At 36.9% G+C, this 23090-nt stretch overlaps 1 protein-coding gene across 2 annotated transcripts in view; it reads right to left on the bottom strand.

Annotated features, from left to right (window-relative positions):
* ARHGAP15 (Rho GTPase activating protein 15) overlaps positions 1-23090 on the bottom strand; it is a 609886-nt gene that overhangs the window by 210231 nt on the left and 376565 nt on the right. For both annotated transcript variants that reach the window (XM_015062996.3, XM_053214988.1), the window contains one exon: positions 17701-17799. In XM_015062996.3, coding sequence (XP_014918482.2) covers positions 17701-17799 — 99 coding nt within the window. The remainder of the gene's footprint in view (positions 1-17700; positions 17800-23090) is intronic.

The following is a 23090-nucleotide window of genomic DNA, read 5'->3' as shown; positions in this document are numbered from 1 at the left end:
TATATGTATGCATATGTATACACATATACATATATAGGAATATATATATTATTATAATAAAAACAATAATGATATTTATTTAATTACCATAATATCATGCCATCAATTACATTTCTTTTATGTGATATGGGTATATGTTCTTATAGGCTCATTTGAAAAAGATTGAAAGACAAAACTACCAAGTATCTTTGAATGCTCTATTGTGTATCTCTAATTTATCTAAAACATGTTTTAAGACCCATGATATCAGATTCCAAATTTTTATGAGACACAAGAGAAATCTCAAAATGTAATTATTTTACAAACTATTCTATTATTGGACAAATCACACCCAGGTTTGGAAATACAAATAGAAGGTTTCTGGAATACAGCTGAAAAGACATAAACATAATTGTAAGCTCTAACTATCCCTGGACAATTTATATCATTGTCATTCATGACTGTAGGACTTGTACAGAAAGAAATGCATAGCTAAGGGCCCAAATTTAGTATTGAGGTTGGCTTTTTAAATTTCTATTATCACACCATAAGAAGAAAGGTAAGGCAAGCTCTCTTTCAGTGCTGGAGGAGAGACCTATCCTCAGCTTCATTCTTTACCACTGGAAGGCTGTTGACCATCTAGTAAAGAATTGCACACACTCCAGCTACTCAAAACATTACTTGTTGACTTAAAAAAAAGACATTCCAATACAAATTGTTTTTTTTTATTTAAACTCACCTAGCACTAGTATAATACAAACCAGGCTTTCTGCTTCTGGAGAATTTTGTCACATAGGTCTACATAAAAAGTCTTATTGAAATATTTGTCAGCGCACATACATATTTAGCGTCTACCATTTCTTTCTGGACCATTGTCACAGGAAGAAGGCATACTAAACTAAGATGTGTTACACATGTTGATGTTCATTAGTTGAGTGTCCGTCTCATATAGATAATTTTCTAAGTGGTTAAGAAACCGAGTTACAAATACATCTCATGTCTTCCATTGTATAAAATTTAAATAGTGTCTCAATTTCCCCATTTCCCCTAATGGCTGGCAAGTTTTGAATTTTAAGAATTTTAGAAAATCCATGACATTCATCATAGCTGACTCTTGAGGTGCTGCAGAAGTCAGAAGTGTAAGATTATCGATTTGAAGACCTGGACTTTATGTCATCGGTCCCCAAGTTTAGTCTTAACATGAATTACGGAGGCTATATTTAAGGCATCTTTTCAGAAGTCTGGGGATAATAACTTTGTCTTAAAGTAGTCCTTGTACATAATTTTGCTTATGTGTAAAATTGTGCAATTGGAATTTTATTCCTTTGTCTTTAACTCCCATGGAAGGATTTCACATCAGAGCTCACTAAGCATGTGCACTTTAGTGTAGATCAATCTATTAGATCTTGTCCTGAAAGCAGAATTCAGCTGAAAGAACAGGAAGTCCAATAAGACTTCGCTTGTGTAATGTGTGGGACAGGAGGAGAGGGCATGTGTAATACATAATGGGAAAGAAACAGAAGGAGGAAGTGAGTGTCGTATACTGGTTTCAAGCTAATCCAAATGGGTAGTTGCCATTATCTAAATGCTTACCCTTCCTGGATTTTCTATTTTCAGATACACAAGGATTTGAGGAAATGGAAGTATTCTCACTGTGCTTAAAGACTTGGGTGAGGAAAGGTGTATTTTTCAGCTTGTCTAAACATATTTTATCCTTAAACATAATTTATTCTTATCATCATAATTTTCCATCACGTGAAAAGTGTAATAAGTTGTCCTCCTTAGAGACAACTTCTACAATGATTTTTTTTCATTAAGATGAGTCTAATACTTTAAACTGAAGTTCCAAGACAAGATTATATAAAGCCATATAGGGCTTTGCCCTACAGATTGAAATTCTATGAAGAGACAAATTGTTCATCCTTGAAGTCATGAGCTCTCTAACACCACCCCTTTCTCCTGTTTGCAAATCACCTGCATAGAACAGAGTCTTGGAGACTTCTCCTGCTGTGTCATACTTCTGCACCTGCACTGTGTATGGAGCTGTGTTATCGACCACTGGCTCCATCTGAAACCTTTCATCCCTGTAGTGGCCTTAAGTCTCCCCAAGTAACTCAGACTAAGGCTCATCAGTAAGAGACAAATACCCCTGAACAATGGCAGCCTCATGAGGTCCTAGATTCCCAATCTATTTTCAAGTGTTCAAACAAGCCTTTATAAAGACTATTACACCAAGAAATGTATGCATTTCTATGAATTCATTGACTGAATGTCAAAAGAAAACGATGACCTTATTTTGCCCCAAACTAGAGCCAAGTACGCTGCAAGCAAAACCCTTAGAAAAGAGGAGGAAAGTAAGCTTGGGAACAGAGCATGCTTTTAGAGGTGTCAGTATGACTGTCTTCTTTCCCTTATCAAGCACAACAAGACAGAATAAAACCCTTTCTTCACTGGTGCTTGGAAAACCTCTAATAGGAGACAAAGACATTTAGTGTTAAATTGTTGTTACATTTTAAAACAACTGTAACTCAAGTTAACACTCAAAGGTGTTTTAAGGGTGTCTGAAACTTCAAGCTAAGGTATAAATGATATCCCTGAGCCAGGTTTGCCAGCAGGAAGGTGTTGCAGGTCAGACCCAGTGTTCAAGGGGACATTGTGCAGTAATGTAACCATTTAGCAAAGAAAAAAGAAGGAAGGGAGCAAATGACGACCCCAAATACATCTTACTCTGTCCTGGAGTTGTCTTTGTTCAGACCCATGTTTTGTCCCTGTGAGAACTTTCACTAACAGATTTGTAATTGTTCTTTTTTATGGTTTCAGGATTTCAGACTCCTTCCAACTTTAACCCAACCTACCAACATTAGTTATAATATACTGGTATAAATATGGAACACAAATTCAGCATTTGACAATGTTTAACAAATAAAAACCGTTTCCCCTGCCCACCATGCTGTCAAACAGGATGATGACAATAAATGATTCAGGGCCTTGAGTATAAAGTTTTGTTTTCATTCTTATATGCCGTATGTGTTACAAATAGTAGATAAGAGGAGACTTCAACAAGGGAGGTTATTGTTCATAAAATAGTATTTCTGTGCAATCTCCAACAATTTTAGTTAAACAGATACACTAATTGTTTTCCTTTGTTTTGGTAATGCAATTTGTGGGAGTTAATTTTTAAAATAGGAAATTTTAAGCATCTACATTTTTTTTTAAAATTTACATCCAAGTTAATTAGCATATAGTGCAATAATGACTTCAGGAGTAGAATCCAGTGATTCATCCCCTACATATAACTTAAGAATTCTTTTTAACTCTTTCTCTTTTATATAAAATATTACCGAGCTGATATAGCCACAGGGTTAGCGGCAGTATTATTTTAAATCATTTTAAGTTTATTTATTTATTTTAAGAGAGAGTGAGAATCAGAGCAGACAAGCAGGGGAGAGGCAAAGAGAGAAGGAGAGAGAGAGAGAATAGCAAGCAGGCTCCATGCTGTCAGCACAGAGCTTGATGTGGGGCTTGAACTCACGAACTGTGAGATCATGACCTGAGCTGAAGTCAAGAGCCAGACACTTTACTGACTAAGCCATCCAGGCACTCCTAGATGCAATATTTTTTTTAAATATTAAAGGCTCCTATATTTTATTCTGTAAAGACATGGGAAAATATGGCCAGACTATATTATTGTGACTTGTGACCCTTGTTTTGGATCCCTGGCAATTGCTTTTTGCACATGGCACTCCAATTGTTTCTGCTGGCTCCTCAGGAATCTACAGTGTCTCTAGAACTAATTTCAGTTTAAAAGTTGATTTCTAACATTAGTTTAATTTCTATCCTAATAGTTTTCCCCCTTACGTATCTTTTCCAGAAGGTTGCCCAGAAAAAAAAAATTATCTGCTTCTATCCATGACAAGCTTGTGAAAAAAAGCCTTTCTGGTGGGAAAAGAATTTGAAAGGAAAACATGGACGTACATATATCAGACAAAGAATTAAAAGATGAACATTATATGTGAGGAAACATTGTAAGAAGATTTCACTATATTAGTTTTTCCAAGTCAGTGTTCCAAAGCCAGTCTTGGATTATGTGTGAAAAGTAAGAACTCTATAACTGTAACAGGTGCTGGCAGGAAACTCCCATTAAAGCTTATGGAAGTTATGCCTGTAAAGTCCTGGCATCTGAGAAAATTCTCGCATAAGAATGCATTATGCATCAGATTTTTCTCACTAGAAAAACAATACAAGGCTGTGACTACTCAACATTCCCAGTCACTATTTCGCTAACATCATCCCTTGGTGATGACATCTTGGTGACCTTGCGGTGTATGTAGAGTATATATGAGGCTTCATTTCAACACTGAGAGCATGCATTGTCTCCTATATATACCAATAGAGATGTCGGTTGGCCATCTGTCTGTCCTAATCAGAGCATAAACCTGAATTTTTTTCCCTTAGAGTCAATAGATTTATACTAATTGATCCATATTTCAAGGATTGACTCTTCATATGCAACATGGCAAATATTTATGAGATTTTACTGGAGTTTGGAGTAGTCTATAGAACATCAGGTAGTAATTAATATAGGTTTTAAATCTATAGTATTGACTCATGTTGGAAAGTATTAGCATTATGTGTGGCACATAGTGCATGCTTAACAAATGTCACCTTTTTTTCCTTACATAAATCAGCCGACTTCTGTATGACCACATCTTCAAAGACTATGGTATAATTCTTTGAATGTGAACTTGCTCACCTTAAAGTTAACAAGTAAAGCCTATTTCTCTGATTAAGCTCACCTTTTTAGCGCATAAATTCTAGAGGTTAAAAGATTTCTTTTTCTGACATTTGTCTATTGGTTACAACTAAACCAAAATTCTCTTGCTTTACTCTAGAAATCTAGCATTTATAAGGAATTTGATTTAATCCCAGTGGATAATTTGGATTTAAACCATTTATCAAGTTAAAAACTGAGATAAAAATTTAGACAGTATTGAACCTTAGACAAAGTCCAGTGAAAATGGTTGTGAGCCTGTATATATCCAGATGTAGGTATCCATAGCTAGATTTGTAGCTACCCTATGGATTAAATGTTACTAGCTTGCATATGTGTTTGTAGTTACAATTTTAAATATGCTTTTCATGTGCCAATATTTCTTTAGTAAAAGGTCCTGGGTTAGGGTAATATAGTTACCTTCCAGAATACACACACACACACACACACACACACCAGCACCAACCCAGGCAATCTGCCAAATGTGGTTGCTGTGAAAAAGGTTTTGCTTTAGGGCAATAGCAAACTAGCTCACCACCCCGCTGCCCTGCCCATTCCTCACCACACGGCTCTTTGCTGTATCCTTAACTTCCCCTCCTACCGTGAGGGAACATTTCTTCGGACTGTTTTATTGCCAATATATTTTTACTTTGTATGATGAAATGAAACAAGGGACTGGTTTCATTAGAAAGAGAGGTAAACAGAGCATTAATTAAATTTGCTGATGATACTAAATTGGGAGGAACTGTGGACATCTGTGAAGACAAAAGAATCATACAAATGGACTTAAGGAGTTTAGAAATATGAGCAGGAAATAATAAAAAAGACTTAGCCTTAAATAATGCAAGCTAATACATTTGGGAAAAGATCGTCAGAAACATGGCTATTCAGTGAATGGTAGATGCCTGGAAAGTGGTAATCGTGAAAGAGACCTAGGGGGTGATAATGGGGAAAATTATACACAAACTTATAGGGAAGTAGGCACAATGCCCAGAGGGTTATATATAAAAGAACCAGAAAGTTAACAGTCCTATTCTTATGATACTGATAGATCTCAAAAGCATCAAGTTTGGCTGTAGTTAGTTGAATCCCTCAGGTTCATGAAATAATTTAACACTATTTGTTGAGAGACTGGTTTCTCCCTATGAAAGATGAAAAAGTCTGTTTTGTCTGAAACCTTTCCTGAACACCAGTTATTGGCTCTATTTCTGTCTTATCCTATTATAGACTATTACTAATATGGTATATCACATAGATATGGATATAGACATTGCTATGGGTATAGATACATAAGACCCATCGTGCAAACAAAGAACTTTCAGTTTTAAGGTATTTTCTCTACTTTCTAGATAATATGACTTCATATTATGTTTCAAGAGACATTTAATCCCAATCTCTTCTATCAGTTCAGTGCATCTTCAGTATATGGGATTCACTAAGGATGCATTGATGGATGAAAAAGAATTTTGGATAGTATCTATCTATTCATCCATTTAATCATACATCATGAATTGAGCCCCTACTATAAGCCAGCTTTGGTATGTTAAGCACTGAGGAGACAGAGATGAGCCAGCCACAATCCCTAGACTCAAGGACTTATATTCTAGATGGAGATACAGGGAATGAAACCAGCCATTACATCCCCATGCAATAAAGCCTATGTTAGGGAGAGCAAAGCTGTCATTGGAACACTGTGGAGAGAAATCCTAATAATGTTCAAGAGACCATGGAGGGGTGGCTGAGGATATAAATCAGAGACTATTCCTTGAAGGGGACACTCGTGCCTATGCACAAGAGGATGAATGTGAATGTGGCAGGTGGATAGGTATGGGGAGAGACCTTAGAGAGAAGGAACAGCACATGGACAAAGTATCCACCTTTGGAAAACTTGTTGTAGTTGATATTCCTGGAGCATAGGAAGCAGCTTGTAAGGATATGAAGCTGGACAGTGGACAGAGGGAATATGCTTTTGGAATAATTAGTATGAAATTTTGTTTATCCATATGAGGCAAAGAAACCATTAAAGGGATGTCCTAAGAAGGCATAATACAATTCTGTTTGTGTTTAAGAGGAATAATGTCATCATTGAGAAGGGTGGCCTGGGAAGAAAATAGAACAAAGGCAGTGATATTAATTAGGATATTTCAAAGGAAATTATGAGTTCTATTCAAGGCCATGACAGGTAAAAGGAAGAATCAGATTCAAGAGATAGTAAGAAATGAGGGACTATTAGACTTGGTGAATGATGCTCTATGAAAGTAGAGAGAACAATCTAAAATGTCCAACATGTTTCTTTTTAGGGAAATAGGCCATGATGCTATTGACTGACTTAAGGAATAAGGGAAGAATAGGCTTGTTAGGTAAAGTGATAAATGCTGTTTGGAAAAGTTGAATTTGCGATACCAGAGGAAAATTCAAGAAGGGTTGCTCTTTGACCTCAGATCTGAGAGTAAAACGTAGCTTGAGAAGTCATTCTCAAATAAGGATTTTGAAGTCATTGAAGAAACCATTGAAGGCTTTGGTATCATTCAGATCACACAGAAAGAATGGATATAGAAATAACAGAGTCAAGAATTAAACCCAGAGGAAAATGCACATTTCTTAAACTGTCAAGCTCTGGGCTAAGTACACGGACTCTAACATTATGCCATGTAATTTCAAATACATGCCAACTGCCTACCTTTAAGGCAAAAGGAAAGGAACCTTACTACAGTGATTACAATACTGTCTGCTAGGTGTTCTGCTGCCCTGTAGGAAGACTAAAGAGTTAAGTTAGCCCAACTGGTCAAAAAATGCAAAACATAACAAGAAGAGCATTATTTTTTTAAAACAAGAACGATAATAGTTCTATTTTAATGGTGCTGGTATATTCAATGTCTTTGGAGAGCCTTCAATAGTGTCAGCAGAGTTTAACTTTTCTGCTGTGGAGTAAATTTGTAGAAAATAAAATCAATATCCAATAGCAAAATAATGTCAGAATTTAGAGTATTTGTATCCTGTCTTCATTAGCCTCAAATTGATAATTGTTTGTAGTTGACCATATATATCTTATTTCAAATTCTTTAACAGACTCTTTCAACTCAAAAAAATATCATCAGAATAAAAATTTCTTGAGATTTACATAGAAAATAAATACTGAATCAAGAAGACGAGATGTTCACAGGGAAGTAAACTAACACAGAACAGCACCGGCAGGTTATTCAAAGTCTGAATTAAAGGAAAAGAAAAGAAAACAAAATAAAGGAAAAGACGTGGTGATGTGATGCTCCACTCTCTGTGTGGGTTATGAGACCCACGCCTACTCCTAACTATACTTAAGCATGTCACTTATAAGTCATAGTTGCCATTCAAGTACTTGATTAAAAATAGCAGGTTATTGGTGTTGAAACAATCCCTAGTGGTATATGACTTCCTCTGATGAAAATGAGTAGAGAATGGGTATTCCATTAGCTCCTGTATGGTGCACTTAAATGGAATATCCCAAAACTGATGAGCATAAAATCTTTAAGGAAACATACCTTCAAATGTTTAGCATAGTTGGGTACATATGGAGAAGAATATCATTTAGAACAACATAATATACTACTATCAGAATGGTTTACATGTTTAAGAAGCAGATTTGGAAGCCATGCAAATCATACAGCTGCCTTCAATCAACCACTGTTGTTCATTGATCATCTAAGTTTCAACCACAGGCAGGTGAAGCAATGCTGTGCAACTTTCCATAAAGATTTAAGCAATGTTGAAGATAATTAATCCATTCATTCATCATTTATTGAGAACCAATTATGTGTCAGGCACTGTGAAGAGTTAAAAATAAATCCACACTCTCTATCTCAAGTAGCAGACAATGCACTGAAGGTAATATTTTAAATATTTTTTCTTCTATAGGTTACGCTTTCACTCTAAATCTCAGGACATTCTTATTTCCTTAAAAACGCTGTGATTTTACATCTTGTCTACAGTCTACTATAAGCTAAAGAACTCTTCCAGCAGTATCATTTTAGAGTTATTTTGGTTTTGCACAGTTGTCCTCTCAAAGTGTCTTGCCCCCCCCCCAACTTTTTTCTGAACTGAAAGTAGGAGGTGGCTTGAAAAGTATAAAATTCTGCAAAAAGGTATAAAACTGGTAAGGAAAAGATTACTTAAACCCAAGAAAAACACTTGTAATTCCACAGCCTATTAGACTTTTAGATAACTTTTCACAGAATTTAGAAGAATCTCTAAGACATGAATCTTTTCAGGGGATGGGTAACTTACTCCAAAACACTCAAAGAGGAAAATATGCCAGTTCAATTACATAGACCCATGCAACTACTTCTGAAATCCACATGCCTTTTTCACTAAATATGTAGATCAATGATTAATGCTTAAGTTGGACACACTTCATTTGAAAGTGTGAAAATTCCTTGGAAAAGGAAATTCTTTTCTAGACATTTTAAAAGGAACATTATTTATTAGGAAACCCATAAAAGAGTATAATATAGCATTTTGGTCTCATTCATAGCTTCCGGAATTAATTTAAGATTTCTTAATTATCATAATTTTTTAAGCTGTACGGAAATGTTTGTAAAAAATAGAATGTATTGATTCTTGTTCAACCAATAAACAACAGATCGTCTCACAAAATGAAGTGGCGCATGCCGTGAGAGTTTTGATAATTTATTTTTTTAATCAGTTGTTTCACATTATGCAACAAGAATTTTTAAAAATTCTATTTAAAAACTACAAATCCATGTTTGAATCCCAGGGCAACAAATATTTGAAAATCTCTGTCTGCCTTTTTTTTTTTTGCGCCTTTTTATTGAAAACCTGAAAGCTTTCCAAATGCATGTGATTTTTTTTTCAAATTTTGTAAACATTTGCTTCCAGGCTAAAACATCCTGCCAACTTTCAGCCAAGATTATTTTTATGGTTGAACTATTAACTTCTGAGTATGGGGGCTTATAATAGAAAAACTCCCAGATCCAGAACTCTCATCCTATAAATGACACCGCTATAGGATATTTTAGAGTATTACATCTCGACATGAGGAGGTGTTGCATTATTTAAATCCTCCATTCACACAATAAGAGACTAATTTCCTAGGGTATTACGTTTGGCTCTATTTCCTTCCAACTGACTCGAAGGGAAAAGTATGGTAAGAACCCAAACTTTAGCATGGGGGTGGATGTGGGAGTGGAGGTTGGAAATTAGACTCAGGCTTTATCTGGGAAGAGACATTATTTATTCTCATGCATTCTGGATGCAAAAGTGTGGGAATATCCACTGACTGATTTGACCAGAGCCACATTGCTGGATACATTAGATACCCTTTCTGGTTATTGAACTGCACACTTATTCCTCCATTAACTTCTGTTATGTTTAGGCTCTCTTTTTGATAATAAGACTATTGCTTAGACTTATTATAAGTCTATAGTCTTGCTATAAGTCTATAGCAAGTCTACAGATATATTGCTAGATGTAGATAAACTCCACTAAATGTCACTAATCAGTACGGTGAATTAATTCCTAATCATGTGTACACACAGAATTTGTGAACATTCCATGTAAGCTTGCCATTCACAGCAAGATTTAACTTAACAAGCATTTTCTTGAGTGGGAATAAATTTCTCTGGAACAGAAAAGCAGGTATCAGGTAACTATGGTAGACTTGGTAATTGCTTCAATAACTGTCTTCTCTTCATTACTAGACCTCACAAGATTGCCCTTTTATCCACATTTGTTTTCTTAATTGCAAAATGCAGCTTTTTTCTTTCCACCTTGTCATCTCTGATTTCTTTCGGTTGTCTTTTCCAGTTTCTCTTTTGTACTCTTGCTGCCTGTTTCCTGTTTACTCTCTTTTGATTTTGTCTTCCCCTCTAGCCCTGAATGTGGCTTTCTTACAGACACAGAGGCCCCAGCATGACTACCCTAAAGAGCCAATTCCAACTTGGACCTAGCACAACACTATAGCTGTCAGGAAGGTGGCTGTCTTTGGGTTGCACTAAAACAAAACAAAACAAAGCAAAACACAAAACACAAAAACACGAAACTGGACTTAATTTCAACTTAGAAGTGAAACCTAAGGAAAATTTGCTGCAAACTTTCATGGAGCTTTTTTGGGGGATCAGCTCTTTTGCAATTGCATGTGGATGCCTAACTTTAGGCATGAAAAGCAAGCACTTAAAAAAAAAAAAAACAACCGACCAACACATAGGTCAGTGCCCTCAGAAACATTTTTCTTCAGTCCACAAATATTCTCTGGGGAAAAAGAAAAGTGCTTATCTTAAACTCTTGATTTTTTTTTTTTTGAGCATGTAATTTTTATCAGTTTGTTTTGTTTTCGTTATTCTTTTTTTTCACTCACTGCTTATAAAACGAGCAAGCAGAAGTCTCTCTGGAACAAGATAGAATCATAAAAGTTTTCAAGAATCTCGTCACAAACTAAACAGTACAAATTGCACATTCCTCATGGAAGTATCAGCCTTTCGTGCGTGCCTGGATCCAAATATAATAGATTATCCCAAAGTGGGAAAGAATGAACAGTACAAAATTAGCAGAACTGGGAGCAGAGCTTGTCTAGTGAAGGCAATTTGATCTGTACTTTAGGGGCCTGGATTCTCATGCATTGGGAAAAGACTATGTTAAGTTTTATTTTGCAAGCGAACACTTGCTAGGATCTCAAGAGGCAGACTGGTGCACTGACTCGAGTATCAGAAAAACTATAGTAACAATTATAATGCTTGGTATGTATGTCTTAGCATATTCGTGATACTACAATCATGTCTGTTATCTGTAGAATAAATACAATAGGTGCATGGCTTACCTAATATGCAAATGCAACATATATATAGTAAATATCCATGTATCTATATATATTCCATGTTCTGAATTTTTATGACTCAGAAAAGGATATCCCTGGGTAGGTATCTAGCTATGTCTTCTTATAATATTAACAAATATGTCCAAATATTCCCACATTGGAAAAATATATTTCATTTATAATGCCAGTGGCTTGTTAATGTGACCTTCTCTCAAACTTCATGTAATAGCACAGGAATTACCAAAAAGAAATAGTTAAGGTATAATAATAATTTTAGCTATTCTTTTTCCAAGTTGCTATAATCTACCCAAAGATAACTAATTGTTCAAAGTAAACATTCCACTCCGACCACAAAAGGAATCCATTACACAAACATATAATTCACAGTCATTTTTAGTGGGTTGTAAACAGTTTGGAATGAGCATAAAATGGGACAAAAATCAAAGTGAGCATTTTGAAATGAAAAAGTGTTTGCTACAAAAGGTCAGTCCCTTTGCTTGGCAAACTATGTAGAAAAGCCTGGGAAAATGCTGATCACACAAGCAATGAGGGAATTTTAAAGCCAACAGCCTCCTTGTTTCTTTAAACAGACATCGGAACCTATAACTGGATCCTGTCAAACAAACGACAGCAAAAAAAATATAACAGCTGCTAAGAAGTCAAGTTGAGAGATAAAGTTTTTGAGGCTAAGGACCTTCTCAGAAGTAGACTAAAGGTCTTTCTTAAATCTTTAAAGCAAGGTTATGGATCCCAGGGTGGCTTTTAGGCACCAAGTCAAAAATGTAACTTTGTGTATCATTCTTGTCATAGTATTTTGTGTTCCAGCACAAAGAGGACAAACTTGTTGATTAGCTTCTGCTGAGACATTCTGCAAAGTAGCATATAGCTGGAATCGTCCAATTTGAAAGACCTGGTATCGTTTATTTTTAACAGTGGTTAAAATACCACATATAATATAAAGTTTACCATCTTAGCCATTTTTAAATGTATAGTTCAGTTGTGTTAAGGGCATTCACATTGTTTGCAACAGATCTGTAAGTGTCATTTCAATGCTGTTAAATAGTTTGAGGGCACAGTGATTAGAAGTGAGACTTATGGAGGAAGAATGTGTTGTTAAACCATATTCCAAAGGATGAATGCCTATCCAAACAGAATTAATTTGGATAATTAGTCCAACAGTCCTATTCCCTTACAAACAAAAATACATTGGACGTATAAAAATATATTTACAAGAGAAATATGCCTTTCCATTATCCATTATTATATACAAAGAAGTCTTTGGTAAAGTTTGGTATTGTCGGGTGCAAAAAAGTACTGGCTTAGCATTGAGGCATGTCTTTCGGGTAGGTCACATGAAATGACTCCTTATATTGCATTGCCATGACACATCAAGAAAATAACCTGGGAAATAAGGTGAAATTAAACTTCTGCTCTTAACGGAAGGCTAAAGCCAGACAAATATGTGTTTATTATTCAGGGTTTATTGTGTCATTTAAACATATTTAATATTAATTAGTATTTAATAATACATTTAATACATTGGATATATTTAAGGTGTACCTGATGATTTGATACGATTACTACAGTCAAACTAAGTTAACATATCCTCTCCTCCCATATCTACTAATTTGTGTGTGTGTGATGAGAATGCCTGCAATCTTCTGTCTTAGCATATTTCCAGTATCCAATCCATTGTTAACTGTAGTCATCATGCCTGTCCATTAGATATCTAGATTCATTCACCCCAGATAACTGCAAATTTGTGCCCTTTCACCAATATCTCCCCTTTATCCCCACTCCCTATTATGCGATTTTTAAGCAGACAAACTCCCCTTACCTTAAAAGAATATTGTAATGCTTATTTTTCTCTTCTAGTATCTGTTCTTTTCTTTCATAACACTCACCATAGTTTGGTACTCAGGTCTTTTTGCTTAAAGTATATCTCCTCTATATGCTCAACTAGTAGCATGGAAGATGACACAGGGGTAGGCAGTAAATAGCTACTTGTTGCCGGAATACAATAAACACTTGATATTTGTTACATCATTCAAACAACATTTACTGAATGCCTACAATGTGTCAGGTACTGTATGGGGTTCTTTCCCAGTAATGCACTTAGCAGTCTGCTAGTTACATACTTTACGTAAAAAGAATGATAGGTCATGGTCTTAATACCAATTACACCAGTTTAGACTGCATTGTTTAAGTCACATCTCCTAAGCACTTGTCTTCCGAGAGATACAGGTATAACACTACTTGTAAGAAAGCAATCTCTGTACATTTTGGGGTCATCCTAAACAACACAAAATTTCTATAAAGCAGTGCAAAAACAGACTTCTCGCTGCTTAGATCTACATACAACCTGTATGTCCAATGCTTCCCTCTGCATGCTTGTTCCCCCAGACCTCAAATTATCAGATGATCTCATGCTTTGGGTCACCTTATCATATGTGTTGAGCATTAGCTGAACAATGATTCAATATTTTCACAGAAACTGCTTTGGAAGAAGAAATATAAACTGAGTTTGTCTTTGGATACTTATGATACTCACATACAGTAAAACCTTGGATTGTGAGTAACTTATTCTGCGAGTGTTCCTCAAGACAAGCAAACATTTCTAATACATTTTCACTGGATAAATGAGCGATGTCTTGCAATACAAGTAGTATGTGACTCCGAATGTCACATGATCACAACTGAGCCAATGGTTCTTGAAATTTGCTTTGATATATGAGTGCTTTGGATTACAAGCCTGTTTCTGGAATGAATTATGTTCGCAAACCAAGGTTTCCCAGTACATGGTCTACAACTGTAAAGGCGACACAAGTGTGAATGAACGACTTGGAGGCGCTTTAAAGGCTAACATGCTCCTTTACAAGTTCCCTCCAAGTTTTGTGTATGTTCTCTAGGCTGAGCAGACAATGTCAGAAACCACAGAAATAACTTTAATCTGGTTATAATAGTTGGTGAGGGGGAGAATGGCCTGGTGGTTTAGAGGAATAAAGGAAACCAAATCAAGATAAGGAAGCACACTAAATAAGTTATTCGCTAAATTGGTTTACATTTGGCTCACTAATAGATTTTCTTCTAGGCATGCAAAATTTAAAATGTGACTAATATCACTTTACCAGGGTTGATTAAAGAATGCATCTGTGCCAAGCACTGCACAGAATTTCCCTGTGGACACAATGGGAGCATGAGCAATTCGGTTCTGTCAATTGCAAGCAAGTGAGACAAATAACTGAATGAATGAATGAATGAATGAATGAATGAATCAATCAATCAATCAATCAATCAGTCAGTCAATCAATGGTGAGCTCTGCCTCCCTGATACTGTTTTATTGAAAATCAAGCATGTAAGAGCATTTAGAAAAGGAGAGCTACTGGGGTGCCTGAGTGGCTCAGTCAGTTAAGCATCTAACTCTTGGTTTCAGCTCAGGTCATGATCTCATGGTCACGGGATCAAGCCCCACGTCTGGCTCTGTGCTGAGCATGGAGCCTGCTTGGAATTCTCTCTCTCTCTCTCTCTCTCTCTCTCTCTCTCTCTCTCCCTCTGCACCTCCTTGCTCGCTCTCTCTCTCTCTCTCTCTCTCTGTTTCTCTCAAAATAAATAAACATTTAAAAATATAGCTACAATTTAAGGATGAGGTTTTTTTGTAAAAGCAGGGGCAAAAATCTTAAGAGAAAAAGAGAGAAAGGAAACACATCATTTTATTATAGCCCATGTATGCTATGATGGGTGTTTTTGAGGACATTTCCCCCAGAGTGTGAAAGTAGACACACAATTCTCATTAAGTGTGCCTTTCCCATTACTGGTCCATGAGCATTTCCCATGACTCTGCAGTTGAGTATCTTGGCTGGAAGAGGATCTGGCCATTAGAAGGAGGGCTCTAGATATGCTGAGTCCCAGCCGTGCCGAGAGACTTGGCACCTTTATATGCTACTTCCTAATACCAACCCCAGCATAAAATGTCATCAGAAGCCTGCATAAACATTGGACTTAGATTCACATAAATTATTTCTGTCCTAAGGTGCTCTCTGCCAGAATTTAGTAAAAACAACACTTTGAGTAAATAGAATTGGCGTATAAATGTAAGAATATTAATCCAACAAAATGATCATAGAAAAATATAATCAAAAGTACACATTTGTAAATCTTGCAATGATGTGAGAGGTTTATCTTGTGCCTCTGAGTTTTTATTGAACATTTCCATAGAGTTCCTTTAAGCTGATGCTGCCAAAGTGCTTTGAATTATCAGTTGCTTTGTGGAATTGTAAAGTCGTTGAGTTTCATTAAAATGCTTAGGATTTATTTTAACAATCATATGTGTGATTAGTGCCTGTTTAGTGCTGGGTCGACAAATTCATTTTAAGAGTAAACATTGGGACAATGAAATATAATGCTAGATATGATTGCTGCTGTCAGCAAAAACATTCTTATTTTATTAAAAATCACCAACAAATGCTATGAACAGAAGATACAGTTTCTATTTATAGATATTTTCAACACTACAATATTATGGTATCTGCATACCACAGGACTATATCTAGCAGTTTTCATTTTGCCTAGGGTATGTACATATACAAAGAGGTACAGAGCCCCCCCCCCTTTTTTTTTATATGTGCACATGTCTTTTTAAGTATAGCTCCCCCCAAAGTCCTATTTGGATATTTGCTCTAATATAATAGTGCTCACACTGTCAGGCTTGAGTATTTATAAGTGGATGAAGATCTCCTGAAAATAATGATAATTTAGCTATTGGCAATAATAACATTATAACATTCTCAGTGATCCATTTTGGCTTTAAGTACTTATTAAATAATATTTATTCCTAAATTATGAACTTATAAAATTAAATGAGATTGCAACATGCAATAAAAACACATTTCTCTCTAAACTCCAATTGACTCCATTCCTCACAGATACCTCTCCTTGTGTTCATTCTGCTTTTACTGTTTTCTACTCTCTGTGAGCTCTCAGCTCTTCTCTCTGATGTGTTGATACGCTTTCCCCCAAAGCCACTCTCTTTATCTACCTTCCCTACCCACTCGTCCCCTTCTTGTTATTCTCTCATTCCCTACTGATATGGGAATAATAGGATCCCAAGGCTGTCCTTACAGTATAATTAAAGTATGAATTTCCAGGAGTTGGAAATTGCAGACCATTTTTATTATGCCTCTATAATAAAGCCAGGTAACACTGAGAGAATTAAAATGGCTTTTTCCTAGTAGATAACTTGGTAAAGATTTTTTCCCCTTGGTTCTATTGTTTTAAGAGACTGGGAGCTGAAAATGGGAATAGGTTCACCATTTCTTTTTCTGAAAACACCTCTATCTTTTACATGATATATATCCCCCTAGATCCTGGAAATATGTTGTAAACTTGTAACAGATGGTGATGAAGCTTCACATTTTTATACAATATATTTTTTTTTGAGATTCTGCATCTACTGTATGTATCTTCCAGGGAAAATGGAAAATGACCTTGAATGAATGAAGTCACAGTCGGAAGGAAAAACACCCCACAGATAGACCAGCATAGAAATGATGAGTCAATTGGGTTTTGTTTTGTTCCCTTTGGTAAGATGAAATAATTTCAGATGAAAAACAGAATGTTGAAATATAGGAAACAAAGGTCATCTTAACACTGGAGGTGCATCTGTTAATTGTTCCAGGAAAACCAGTTAGCCATATTCTGTATTGAACAGAAACACACAGAAGATGGGATATCACTGTTTGCAAGTAGGAATGCTATTTGCTTCACTTGGGTAATGTTGGGGGCTTACCAAAAATTGTTCTGGCACAACATCTACCAGCATGAATGTTGGGAGGGTTCTAACACTGTGAGTGCTGATATTTTATGAATGTTTTATCACTGGCTGGAAAACAAGAAGTTAGCAATTGAATCAACAACATGTCAGACAGACAAAATATTAAAAAAAGAGAACATTAGTGGGAATTACTGATGTCCCTATTGTAAAAACAAACTGAAGTTAATAAGAAACTTGATCCTCTTAACCGATTAACAAAAGTCAAGTTTTAATTGCATGGCTTCCCAGACAAATCAAGTGGCGCTGTTAACTTGAGCATTGGTTGTTTAGAGGGTACGCTAATGGGGGAAATTACTACATGTTCAGTTACCCACCTCTTTTTTCGACAGCTTCAATGCATTGCTTTACAAACCGTGGAACTGTGGAATTTTCACGTTCACACACTGTGTGCAGATGAGAGCCAAAAATTTGATCTGCAAAAGAAACAAAGATGAGCTTCATTAAAATCCAAGATTGCGTTGTTCTTTAATTTGATTCTGTTTCCATACCCACTGCATGCTGAAATCTGTGTCTTGCATAGGAATCGATTTTTTGCTTTAATTCCAAAGGGTCTGTTGCAGAGATACAAAGACCGTAACTCCCTCCTTCATGGAACAAGACTGGCCCCAGAGAAAGAAAACTAACACTCTGCCATCGATTAGGCAGGGATGACAGAGTAAGTTATAGTCTCTCTGGGCATAACTTTGTTGTTTATAAAATAATGACAAGGAATTAAGAAAACTTCTACAAAATAATTAATCTTAATGATTTGGTGTCTTGACTGTTTTAGAAGAAATTTATCAATGATCACCAAAATTATAATTTTATCAGCATTTTGAAAGATTCGTTCTGTGGGTCAATGATATTTGAAGACACAAGTTCCAGGAGATTTACTTTGAAGTGAATTTCTTAACATCTCTCCTGCCTTGAATGCCCTTCCTCTTCTCTAATCTAAGTATCCCCTTTCCTTTCTAGCTCAACTCCGACCACACTTTCTCCACAAATTCTTTTCTTCCTATCTCAGCTTTGTGTTTCCTTTGACATAGGTTCTTTGGCATACCATTTCTTCCGGATGTTAATAGGCAATTTAGGGGCGGGGGGGGGGGGAAGCCTGTGATCAAAATGGTTTAGCAATGTTGGATTAAACAAAGTTAAACAAGTTTCTTTCATGTGTATTTGCAGCCTGTGATATGCCAACGTGCCCTGGGAATCTCCACAGGGGGCTGGAGGATGCGCTATTTCCGCAACTTATTTGAGTAAGCTCCTTTGGTTTCAAAGGGCATCTCTCCAGACTGATGCTTCTGAGAACACACTCTGAAACCCTAGCCTAGTCTTCTCATTTGGAGCACGATTTATACTACCTTGCATCGTGTATTTACATTTATAATATACGGGATGTATTTTCTCAAAGCAGATTCTGAGTGTTTACATCACCTATGAGTTTATATAGTCACCAGTGCTCAGCTCAGATTCTGGCCACAGAATTCACTCATAGATATTTTTTATTGTAGTAAAATATACATCATGTAAAATTCCCCCCATAACCATTTTTACATGTACAGTTCAGTGGCATTAAGCACACGTACATTCTCGTGTAATCATCACCACCATCCATTTCCAGGTTTTTTTTAAAAACAGTATAGATGATTATTACTCGTAATGAAACAAATATTTAGTAGGTTCAAGGGCTTCCCACCTTGCTCAAAATGAACTCCAACTCCCTACTGCAGCTTCCAAGCCAATACGTGACCTGCCCTCCCACCCATTAATTGATTTCATTTGTGTCCTTTCTCCTCTCTCTCCCTCATCACTTGCCTGCAGCCACTCTGTCCACATTGCTGATGTTTGTCCATGCCAAGCAAAGTTCTGCCTCAGGGACTTTGTACTTACTATGACCTCTGCATGAAACTCCATTGCATTAGGGGTTTTTTGTAGCCTTTCCTACCCACTTTTTTTTTTCACTGCCTCACTGCAATAGGATCTTGCCATGATACTTCCCTGTTTTACTTTCCTTAGAGCACTTACCTCCACCTGGCATATTAGATTGATGTGTTTATGGGTTAGTTGTTTCTCCTACTTAGAATGCAAAACCCAGAAAAGTAAAGACTATACCTATTTATTTATTTCTTTTCTTTCTTTCTTTCTTTCTTTCTTTCTTTCTTTCTTTCTTTTGGCACATGCATAAGTGGGGGAGGGGCAAAGGGATAGGGAGAGAGAGAATCTCACCCAGCATGGAGCCCCAAGAGGGCTCTATCTCACAACTGTGAAATCATGAAATCAAGAGTTGGACATTTTACCAACTGAGCCACACAGGCATGCCTAGATTACATCTATTTCCTTTCTTACTGGGTCCCTAGTGACTAGACAACGTTTGGCATATACTAGAAGTTCAACAAACATTTATTAAATGATGGACTGCAAGACATTGTCTTAATCAGCAGTGGAGGTCGTTGATACATGTAAAAAAATCTTTGTAGTAGAAAGAAAAATAAAACACAGCATAACAGAATGGTAAGTGAAATATTACAAAGGGGTAGTCAAAATGAAATGCGGTGAGACTTCATGGAAGGCATGATTTTCACCTATTACTTAGAAAAGGTGATGGCTTAAATTAAGAACAACCCAGCAAGGAGGGAAGTAACTACGCCTAAAGTGACAATATAATATATTTCAATATGAAAATGCACAATTTTCATTGTGTGTGTTATGGTGTTATGAAGTCTTAAATATTAAGTCAGGTAGGTTAAATTATTTGACTTGTGCAGATACCAATGATTTCTTATACATACACTATTCTTTCACCAACTTCTTTCTTGTTTTTAGATCCATTCATAAGACAGAGCCTGAAAATGTTCCTTATTGGCTTCTGCCTTCCTTGCAACTCTTGGTGGTTAGAGAGCTCTGATCAGCAAAATGTAAGGGGAAATGACTTGGGAAACTACAAGAGATTTTTTTTTTTGTCAGATAAAAGGAGAGGGGTGTATTAAGGCACTTTTTCTTTTTCGTTCCTGCTTTGAACATCACTGTGCAATCATGCGATGCTTGGAGCCACTGAAGCAATCTTATCACCACGAGGCAACAAGCTGTAGACAAAGGCTAACAGGATTTTTAAAAAGGTTACGAAAACCCTGAGACTTCAATGACATTGTTGATGTTCTAAACCTAGAACATTTTTTCTAGACTTCTTATTATGTGACGTAATATAAGTCATTTTAAACTGGGGATTCTATCCCCTACAGCCAAAACATTCATGACCAAATGGAGGCACTTGTTGTGAAGAAGACTGAACACAAGGAGATCAGCTAAGAGGGTAATGTGATTGCCTAGGAAGGTGTTATGAAGACCAGAATGAGGATAGAAGTGTGGTGAATTTAATCATTGTTCACAATTCTTCTCTTCTCTGAATTAGATTTATACGTTCACCTCTTTTGCCATGTGACTGTGTGATAAAACTCACTAGGGTGGACAATACTGACTTGTGCCGTTTCACTGATGTTGGGCTTGGCTATAGACTTGCTTTGGACAATGCAGGGTGAGTAAAAATGACTATGTGTCAGTTCCAGATGGAGGCCTTAAGAGGCATTACACATTTGTACTCACCTGCCTGTTTTTCTGCTATTGCCAAGACAAAAGCTTCCCTGGGTAGCTGTTGCCCTTTCAGTCTGGCTTCAGAATTAATACATAAGGCACAGATCTGTGGCCAATGCTCAGTTGGGAGATAAGTCTAGTCAGACCTGCAGCTTAGGGTAGAGCTGTCCAGTCAAGCTTGCCCCAGGCTACTTGACCCACAGACATATCAAAAATAAATGCTTCTGGTTGTTTGTCACTGAGATTTTGTGTTTCTTTGTTATGCAGCAATAGCTTACTGATAAAGATGATACCAGGAGTCCAGGTTGTTGGTAACTTAAGCTATGCTATGAGAATGAAAGCAAAGAGAATTGACAGGACATGGAAATTGAAATGGAGGAGCAAATAAATAGGGGAAAAAATCTGAATTTGTTTGGAATGTGGAATTATGCATCAGTTTAGATTGCACCTTAAGGAGGAGTCTCAAAGGAAATTTCTCATTTCTCTCACCTTAATTTTTTAAAAAAGGTTTTTTTATTTTTTTTTTATTTTTGAGAGAGAGGGAGCACAGGGGAAGGGCAGAGAGACAGACATACAGAATCTGAAGCAGGCTCCAGGCTCCCAGCTGTCAGCACAGAGCCCGACGCGGGGCTCGAACTCACGGACTGTGAGATCATGACCTGATCCAAAGTCTAATGTTTAACCGACTGAGCCACCCAGATGCCCCTCCCCTTAAATTAACTCATTATACTTTACCTAATGTTATGGCACTGTTTACTCTGTATTCTCTCCAGATCAATTCCATTCTATCAAATTCAAATCAGCAACTATTTCATGAGCACCTGTCATTTGCTGGATATTGTGAAGAATACAAAATCTGATGCATCCACTTGGTGACTGTTTATCACATGCCCACTATAGGCCAGGCACTGTGCTCCAGCTCCATCACTGTGCAGTGATGCCTGAAGCACAATCTCCTACAGTCTGGGGTGGTGGTGGTGGACAGTGCTCACAAACATTTTCAATATCATGTGATTGGTGCCATTGCAAGGATGTGTAGTAATAACAGTGAGGCTTTGTCGTACACTTACACTAAGCCAGGCATGGTTCAAAGCACTTTATATATTCTAACCTTATTAAATCTTTACACTAGTCGTCAACCCTTTGGTGGTAGATACTATTAACCTTATTTTATGGGAGAGGAAACAGAGGCCCCCAAATATTGTGTCTTATGTCCACAGTAACAACACATCAGGCTCTAAGGAAAGACGAAAGGTAAGAACTGACCGAAGAAAATGAAGCCAAGGGGTGATTTTTGTAGGATTTGTTAACTGGATGCAGAAGGTGAGCCAACTCACCAGAGAGAGAGAGAGGATTTCCAAGTTTCTTGCTTGATTAAAGGAGACTGACATGCAGAACCCCGAGGGTTTGGAGAAGAATAGAGAGACTGGTATTCAGGAGTTGGGATAAGCATTTCAGATGCAGAAGAATAATGACGGGAAACAAAAGTGAAAAGTTCTCATTAGATTTTGGTAACTCAGAGGCTACTGGTGACCATGAGAGAAATGGCTTTAGTAGAAGAAGGGAGTTGAAAAGCAGATGGTTGCAGACAAGGTTTGAAGAGAAGGCGAGGAAGTGAAAACAGCAAATGGACTTCTGCTGTCAGCGTAGTGCTGGCAATTCATTAATTATTAGGGAAGATGGGACCTGGGAAAGATTTTGAGCTAGGGTGGATAAGAGAAAATTTCAACTCCAGGGTGTTTTTGATTGCCATGGTGTACTGGAGGGGATGAGGTGCGCTACTGGCTACTTTGGATTGATGGAAAGTGGGAGGTGGGGGAGGTGCATCACCGCCACTTGCTGGGTGGTCCCAGCAAGTGCAGGCAACCCCTGACTGAAAAACTGTCCCTCCTGATTGCTGATAGTGTCCTGGTGAGAAAAGAGCCTAGATATGATGAACTGAATTAGACAGAAGGGAGATGTTTGCTTTTACTAGTTACCAGAAAAGCCAAAAATTGTCTTCTTAACTATAGCCTCTCTTTCAACTGGCTATACTCATCCAAGAAGATATGTCTTTGGAATAGAAGAACTTAGCATCTATGGTAAAGCTGCTTAAATGAAAGGTTGTCATAGAACCCAAGCCATGCCAGTGAGATTC

This window comes from Acinonyx jubatus, chromosome C1 (assembly GCF_027475565.1).
Source record: "Acinonyx jubatus isolate Ajub_Pintada_27869175 chromosome C1, VMU_Ajub_asm_v1.0, whole genome shotgun sequence".
Lineage (NCBI taxonomy): Eukaryota > Metazoa > Chordata > Mammalia > Carnivora > Felidae > Acinonyx > Acinonyx jubatus.
Note: the sequence above shows the minus strand (reverse complement) of the source record. Positions and strands in the feature narration are given on the sequence as shown.